Genomic DNA, 8999 nt, shown 5'->3' with positions numbered 1-8999 from the left:
AGCACCAATAAATGTTGGTTCCACAAAGTCATCATGGAATTCTGTTACGTACACCATTACACACACATTATCTGTCCTGGTAGAAATTTTTAGCAAGAAAAAGTGTTTACAAGAGGTTCTTACTGTGAAGGAGTGAAGGAAACAGGACAGTGATTCCATCATGCTAATCGCCCTTGCATTCAATTTGTGAAGTAAAGTTCAGATGAGTGAGGTGTTGGCCAGAGAAGCAGTTCTTCCCTTATTGACAGGGTCAGGCAAATCCCATTTCAAGTTTTCAGAACCTTGTTCGGTGCTACTAGAACAGGTGGCCATCAGGCCTCTGGAGAAACTCCCCTTTTCTCCCACTGGACCACAGCTTCCAGTAAGTTCTTTAATTACTAGTTTTATGGGCATAAAAGACAGAAACACCTTGTTTTAATCTTCTCCTGTTTGAGAAACTGTGCACTTTTTTCTGTTCAGAATATGTAGAAACAACTGTTCCTTTGCTTTAGTATTTCTGCTGCTTTAGCTTTTTGCTCTTCTTGTTGGTACGGTCTTATCCACTGCCCCGCTATCATTAATACTCACAAGCGAACATTTGTACAAATGCATTTTTATTGTTTTAACAGAACCAAAGAAAGGTTGAAAACATTAGACTATACAATACATTTTCGTTTATAAACAAAGTTTTATAGTGGTAAAACATTTCTAAGTGACATTCATGGTCTTTTTCAAATTTTTTTGCTGCATTTCAGGTCTGAAGACCAGTAGTGTTCAAAAAAGCAGTAATTGCATAAGGTGGACAAGTATCTTAGCTTCTACAAAACAGTTCAAGAACTTAGAGCAACCGTTCTGGAAGAATAGCAAAGGCAACCATGATTCATAACTTTCCTGCCAACATTCCTCAATAAACAAAAAGTGATCTTTGGCATAAACAATTATGTATTAAAGGCATTAGTAATATTGCATTAGTATCAGTCAAGCAACTAAACAGTGATGCTAAAAAAAAAATCTCAGAGAAGCCTGAATTGGGGGGGGGGGGGGGGGAGGAAATGTGAGGAGCGTTGAAAAGTAATACAGAAAGACTATTTAGAAAATCCCTTAAAAATAACCCCTACCTATTCAGTGTTATTTACTATTAAATAGAAATTACTACATTACAATTATGTTAAAGATCTGGTATAAACCAACCAAATGCAAGACATTCAGGTTAAGGCTCTGGCACCCCTTCCTTCCTCTTCCTGTGGCAGGTAACTGCAGGAAGAGAATACTAAGGAAAGATCCTAAGTACCACGTATTTCATAATACCCAGACACAAGGCGTGAGTTAAGGACGAACACGTGCTTTCTCTTGCTAAGGTCAGCTTGAGGCAGATGTATTATCATCAGTTTAACTTCCCTTTTTAGATAGCAGTGCAATGCAATGAAGGGGGGGTGGAGGGGAGAAAGTCCCAGCGTAGCGTAGCTGTTGCAGACAGGTACAGGACAGCCGACTGTGGGGCGGGTCTCTTCCTTTGAGCTGTTAAGACTGAGCAGTTTTTCCACAAGGGCACTTCTGTTCAAGGTGGTTTGATCATGCAACAGTTTTCAGCAAATTAAGAGGGCATCATGAGGTCAGTGCTGATCTGGGCAGAAGTCTGCAAGTGTTCCTTGCAAACGTAGAGGCTCATTCTAAAACAATAATTCTCCTTTCTGTCAAATACCGAAAGAGACTATGGAACAGTTAAATGAACATATACACATATATATGAAGGCATGTTCAATTATGGAAGGATAAAAGCATCTCGAGTATTTTAGTAATGGGGGGAGGGGGATTTTGTGGTTGGGGTTTTTTTTATTGTTGTGGTTTTGTTTGTTTTGGTTTTTTAAAGATACAGTAACACTTTGTTTAATTCACTATTACTAGAACTTGAAAAAAGATTTTGAGCCTCCAAATGTCAAAACCAGTAAAAATATCCTAGTACGTTTAGCATTAGGAACCACTGTCTGCTGGTAGCCATCAGACTACCTAAAAAGGGTTTCATGTCCCTGCAGTGCTTGGGTTTCAAAAAGCTTATGCATTGTTAGAAACAAGGGCAGTGAGGCAAAAGGGTTTTTTAATTGAATACCTTTATCTTTTCATTTCCACCTTGAGTGGCTGGAATAACATCAGATAGAGGGAAGAGGGAAAAAAGAATAATTGCATGTGCTCATTTGGTTTTCAAAAGGAAAGAGCCAGCATGTGGCATTTTCTGGTCCTGGACATGCAGCTAGCTTAAGAGAACCAGGATTTTTCAGCTCAATACATTACTGAATTGAGCAAGGAGGAAAGAGTCTCATGATTTAAGGTCTCCAGCCATAAGGCTCAAGCTGTCAACGCTGTGCCACTAACATCCACTGCAAGCATTTCAGTACAGTACAAGAGTTCTGGAATGCCTACCTACAGGGTGACAGGAGGGTGACAAAGACAGCTCCAGTTTTTGTTAAAGTACTGTTGCCAGGCAAAAATCAAAAGAAAAAAATACCATTTCAGACATGGAATTTTAATCCTCAGTTTACAACTGTTCTGCTGCCTCCCTCGCCCTGCCCTTTTAATTAAAAACCCCACACCTTCCATCATTTCTGTATGGTTTAAGAACAGCCAGCTAAAATCCTGTTGAAAAGTTGAATGTTTCTATATCAATGATTGTCCCTAAAAAACTGCCAAGTAACCAATAGTGTCCTAGACTCTCAACACAAGCTTAAAGTGAGGTCCATGTTTTATATCATCACATGGAAACTACTGGAATATACAGTGCATAAATGAAATGTGCTTCTGGAAGTACAGAATTCATGAAGAGACTCTTCAAAAGAAAAAAAAATAAAGGATAAGGACTGTCTACTGTCGGAAGCAATTTTGAGGTGTTCGATATCACATGCATTCCGAAGACATTTGAAATGCATTCTCTTAAAATTCATACCCTTAGAATGGGGCATTAGCATAAGCTAATCTTAAGCTCATGTATACAGCACCTTTTGCTGTTAATATATCTCTTCTGTTTCCAAAAAGAGGCATTTTATGTTACAGAAAACAATACTTGTGGCAAGTGTTTACTGATACCATGGGGTCTTTCTGACCCAGCGAAGAGTGAATCCAGCATCTGTTCTTATCTTAATGGATGCTGCTTCAGCTTCTCTCACAGTTTCCTTCACAGACTGCATGAGATTCTGGGCATTATGAACCAACATCTCAGTTGCCTGTCAAGAAACAGAAAAATTTCCAATCTATTAGTAAATACCACGTTCAGGACAGTAGCATGGAAACCCATTGTGCACGAGCACTCCCAGTACAAGCATCTTAAGCCAGTTTATTGCTGACTTAAACTATGAAAAAGTAAACGAAACAACTAGCCTCTGGAAACCGGCAAGTGTTATCCTGACTCAAACCCAAGACTTTCCCATTTCTCACTGTATATTTGTGCAAAATCTGAATAAAAGCTTAGTGTCGCAGAGTAGAATAATCTCTCTCAGAAGCCAAAACTGCAGGACTTCAACTGAAAACATGCATCGGGAAGCTAACAGAACTGCCAGTACTGAAGATGTTGTTGGAGAAGAACTATTTTCACGGCAATCCACCAGAGGGTGCTACTACTCCGCCGATGTCAAACCTGCTCGATTTGCAGAAGCAAGTTCTTTGTTAGCTCGCTTTTTACTGTTAAATCAAGGAGATAAACAAGCTGTTCATGTAAAAAATTGAACCAGAGTAGCTTTTTGGCTTGGGAAGGACTGATGTTCCTCTAGTCAACTGCAGCTTTTGAGCCAGAAACCAAGGTGCTATACTAAAATTATCTTCACTAAACAGCTGAGGTAAGCTTCCAAACGTTGAGTTCCCAGAACACATCTGATATTACATGTTGTATATTTTTCCCCATGAAACTGATCAAGAATTCCACACTACCATCAATTTCTACACCTCTTACCTGTTCCGACTCTTCATCACTGATATTAGTTCTGCCCAGCATGGTAGCTTTGACAGTGGAGAGAATTTTCAGTTGTGTACTGATAGTTGGGATTCGCTCACAGACCTAAGGAATGGGGATAAAAACCACTTCGCATTGTAAACTGAACCAATACATCATCTATTGTTTTTTCAGATAAACTTTTTGATTTTGTTTTACTATTAGAGAAGGAATAAGCATAGAGGGGATCTTATAACCTTCAAGACTTTCTGACAAATATTGGTAGCATACTTGAATCTTATTTTACTTGCTTTGGGAATTTTTGGGATGGAGCCAACATTTTTCCTTTCCTCCAGATATTCCTCAAGGGTCTGCTTGGTTATGAATGGGACGATGTATATTTGGCTGAGACTGAAAAACTAAGGAGTGTTATATTTCTGCTACTATTCTTTGATACAAAGGAATGAGGAGATGAAATACAAAGCAATGCAGGCTTAGGACAGACCAGTGTTCATAGCACAGTATTTTTCAAAACCTCTTTGGACACTGGCATCTTCCACTCACCTGTAAACAGATCCTGACTTTACAGAATATACATGACCATGGGATCTAAAACCAGACATAGAACTTGACAAAACTTTACAAGCCAAGGAAAGATACACATGATTTACTGCCACAACTCCTGTCCTCACTCACACTAAGAGAGGAACAGAGAAAGAAAGTATTCGAAGCATTTACAAGTTAACTCATTACCTGCAAGAGGTTTGTTCTAATGCGCTTGTCAGTGCACTGCTTTGCCACCTCTTTGGCTAATCGAGTGACTTCATCTGATGCCTTAGCAATATCCTTTGCACACTGAATAAGGGCACGCTTGTTTCCGCTACCTCCTCTCACCAGGCGCGACATCTCTGCCATTAGCAGCGCCATTCGTTTAGCAGCAGCAATGATGTCATTACCCTGAAGAGAACAACATGAGTTAGTGTTCATGCCAGGACAGAAGCTTCACAGAAGTCACAACTGAATGGCAGTCTACGTTTTGGTAGCAACCCTTTCAAGAAGTTAAGGATGGAAGAACCATTTGTGAACACAGGAGAGGTTTCTTCAAGGAACAGGGAAGATCTGTACTAATTATATGTTTCTGACATTTTTCTTCCTAACACTCAGGAAAAAAGTTCACTTCAAAACTGGAAAAGAAGTGGTAAAGAGAAGTGTTAGTTTGTCCATGGAATGAGAGTTACTGCTCTGCTGGCTAGGTTTTAAGATAAAGCATGTTATTAGCATTTGAAATTCCAGATGTCCCAAAAAAGGCTATTTTTTTAATTAAAAAAGTGTGCTAAATAGCTTGTTAAACCAAATAGCACTAATTAAGTTAAATAGCGTAGTCATAACAGTTGAGCATAAAATTTTCAGTGGCATCTGAAACTGAAGTTGTTAAAAGCATCAGCTATGCTGCTATAATGCTAAAGGATAAATGGAAGAGAATTTGTAACATACAAAACTTTTGTCACAGGTAATGTGGAAATGAGATGCAACTGTTACTTTTTTTTTTTTTTTAAGTTATTCCTCGAAAATAAGTCTTCCTTTTTGACAAAATCTCCCCCTTTGAAATAAAGCTTCCAGGAGAGAAGAACGTGATAGTTCAAAAGATAATCTAGTGATATTTCTTACATTAAAATCCAGATTTCTTGTACATCAAAATTACAGTCACAGAAATACTTCTGAGAAATATTTGAAACATGTGAATTAAGTATGACCAAGGCAAAACTATTTCTTATACACTGTTCCAGAGAGAAACCTAGTGCAAGAAAAAGAAGACCTAGATGATCAATTGTTAGTAGTCTGTTAGTATATTTAGATTCGCCTTTATAGACAAAGTTGTTAGACAAAAGTGAACTATTTGGTGCCATGAAGCATTCCTATTGTGTGGATGAAATGTTAGCAGAGTGAGTTTAAGTATTAGCACTCTTTCCCCAGTATAATTCCACAGTTAATGACCAATGAAGTTCAGAGCAAAGAGTACACAGCGAGAACCCAACTTAGCAAATGTATTCTTTATCCCTGTGCACATACTTCCATAACTCACTACTAGCAAATTCAAGAAGATATCCCAGATATTTTACAGATACAGGTGACACAAAAAGCTGAACTATTTGTTACCGTGACCTAATAGCTGAACAGTTTGCTAGTATAACCAGTTAGGATGCAAATGACATAACACAAAGTTTTTCCATGTTTTCACATAGGAGGATCAAGAAATTATGACCAGTGTCATTTATGAAGCCCTCTAACAAGTTATCCAAGCATCAGAATCTGAAAAGGACAAGAACATTTTTAAAGCCCTTTTTATTAAAATAGTTTAGTATATCTATCTATGTAAATATACACACACACACATACACACACCCCCCTAATCTTTGTTTGTTATGGGACACCAACCTTATTTTTTGCAGCATGCTATAAAAAGTGACCAGTCTTGCAAACACTTGTGCTTAGACAGAAGAGACAGGCTACTTGTGAATGTCTGAACCTCATGTTAGATTTCCACTGGTTTCATATAAACACAATCTCAATTCAGCAGCTAACAGCATTCAGTGCAGCTTCTTCATAAAAGAATTCTCTTAAGACCAGCATTTGCAATACAGCCAAGTGCAAGCCAGCAGACAGTCAGTCCTCTTCGATCAACACTGCCGTACAAAGCCATTCCTTGTTGGAAGGTATTTTAATTGATGGCATCAATGGAGGCAAAGCACAATAGACACGTTAAATGACTTCTTGAACGCTGTATACTCTGTTGTATCTGGAAGTCATTAAGAAACCATTAACCATGGCTTCCCAGGTAGCCCAAATGAATGGAAAAAAGAACAGGGGGAGATGGAAGACAACCCCTATTACAATTTGAAAACTGCCATAACAAAGAAGAACAGGCAGATGCAAAGGGAGAGGAAGCCTTTGAATATTAATAAGTGACCCAAATCAAGCTTCAATCCGGCACTGACAAACAGATCTAGCAAACTTGTGAAGCCACTCTCAGTCCTTAAAATGAAGTGCAGACACACTTATTCATTCAGAATGGCGGGGCCCAGCAGGGATCAAGAGTGATGCAAATGTGTCAGCGTTCCAAATGGCTGGATGCACACGGATCAGTCCCCGGGGAGACTCAGGAGTACCTTACTAGACCACTTGGTTGCTTCCCGATGTAGAGACTGAGCAGCAGCCAGAATGGGCTGGTTAACAGGCTGATTGGTTGGCATTAACAGCAGCTCAGGCTCGTAATCATCTTCAATGTCAGAGGGGAGAGTGAATTCAACATCTGCATCATCCTCCTCATCTATATCTACACCAGCCTCAGCCGCTTCATTAATCAGAGTCACAGCAGGCTTTGCAGGTGGCAGCAAGGGTGGAGAAACAGGGGACAGTTAGTACAAGAAGCAGAATTTGGTAGAAGAGCATGAACTGAGCTGTTTTAGTGACCAAAACATCCTCTTGGTCTCTCAGGATCTGACAAGGCAGCTCTAGGATCAGGTCAGAGGGAGGAGGGGAAGGAATACAAGATTAGCAGAAGGAAACAAACATTTCACCTGTGAACTGAAGTTACCAAAAATATTAAGAAGTTACAATTCAAAGATGCAGCAACATTTTTCATCTGAGCATACAGCTTCTACAGACAGAGGCTAACTTGCAGAACAACATTTTTCTGGCAAGACAATGGTGAAATGAATGGATTTGTTGTTTCAATGAAAGCTGTTTTGACTGCATAGAAGCAGGCACAGCAGCTGATGACTGTGGTATTTGTGCAGATAGAAAGTTTTTTATGGAAGCCCGTTCACATATATGTGAGAAGAAGAGATAGCAGCAGGATCACAGAAAAACCACTGACACTGCTTGCTGTAGAGTAAAAAAAAAAAAGGTGGGACAGGACACACTGTTGAAGTGAGTACTGAAGTACCACAGATAACATGAAAAAGAACAAAACCAGGTTATGAAAAGAGGAGGTGATACTGAATGTTATGAATGCTGTGAATATTACACTACTTAAAAAAGACTGAAACAGAATTAGTAGAATAAGAGGATTATGAAGCATATGATACTGTTTTGCCACAATATGTTGTATCCATTACCTTCAAAAAAAAAGAGGATTCAAGCAAATATATTGTGTTAGGGTAGATCACAAGGAAGAGGTAAGTGGTATAACAATACAGGCATTTATAATACAGCAGCATTTCAATACAAAAATATTCTACAAGTTTACTAACTGTATTTCGTTGACTGAAGTCAAGTGTGATAAAAGCCAAATTACCCTTACCAAAAACTATGCATTTTCAACTGTGTTTTGCTTAAGATATGGCCTTTTATAGAAAAAACATCTATACCAACAAAAACACACAGAAGTTTTGGAAGGAAGTTGTAACTTCTATATACTGCCAAATCAACTCATCTTCAAAGACAACTTCAATGTAAGTCTTAATCTAATGAAAAGTTTCCAAATATCCCTCATTCTGTGATTTATCCAAATGAGGGGGAAAGCTAAAGCAATAGACAGTGTTCGGTTTGTGCTCCATGAGAAAAATGGACTACATAAAAGCCCAGAATCCACTCAGTGAATAGGAGTTTTTGTAAAGGAGAAAAAAAAAAATTTTAAATCTTACAAGAATGAAGAATGTTATCAACATTTTTAAAAGACTAAGTACTTGTTCACCTCCCCATAAGCATAACACACGGTAAAGTACCAGTAGACTAATGTAATTGGGCAAAAAAGCAGAAGACAGTTGACACACAGTCTATTGTGATTTAGTATGAGCAAGACCTTATATTTCTATCTTTCCCGGTCTAACACATATTCCTCAGTAGCACTGTCCATCAATCCCTCTTCCACCCAATAAGTGACTTCAAAGACTACAAAAATGTTTGAAAATTTCTTCCCCCAAAACATACTGTCAGAATAACTGTACTCTTGTTGCTAAAAGGGAACTGCAAAGAAGGACAAATGCTAGGCTAACTGGTTTGTTGGTCTCAAATTAAAGAAACAGCAATGAAAATAGTGTTTTATAATCTAAAGACGCTAAGCTTAGAGCTCTTTCATAATCAGCAAGGAGTTTTAAGGTCT

The 8999-nt window shown here is 38.6% G+C and overlaps 1 protein-coding gene across 2 annotated transcripts in view; it reads right to left on the bottom strand.

The window, feature by feature from the left end:
• Positions 1 to 1024: 1024 nt before the first annotated feature.
• Positions 1025 to 8999, bottom strand: part of VCL (vinculin) — a 65907-nt gene continuing 57932 nt past the window's right edge. Inside the window, exons 19-22 of one of the 2 annotated variants that reach the window (XM_050899445.1) lie at positions 7063 to 7272; positions 4649 to 4852; positions 3917 to 4021; positions 1025 to 3194 (exon numbers count right to left, since the gene is read on the bottom strand). In XM_050899445.1, the coding sequence (XP_050755402.1) occupies positions 3048 to 3194; positions 3917 to 4021; positions 4649 to 4852; positions 7063 to 7272 (666 nt within the window). In that variant the 3' untranslated portion in view covers positions 1025 to 3047. The remainder of the gene's footprint in view (positions 3195 to 3916; positions 4022 to 4648; positions 4853 to 7062; positions 7273 to 8999) is intronic. The other variant, XM_050899446.1, reaches the window with a different exon arrangement.

Source organism: Gymnogyps californianus, chromosome 6 (genome assembly GCF_018139145.2).
Source record: "Gymnogyps californianus isolate 813 chromosome 6, ASM1813914v2, whole genome shotgun sequence".
NCBI lineage: Eukaryota > Metazoa > Chordata > Aves > Accipitriformes > Cathartidae > Gymnogyps > Gymnogyps californianus.
The sequence above is the reverse complement of the archived record's forward strand: the minus strand, read 5'-3'. Positions and strand labels throughout refer to the sequence as shown.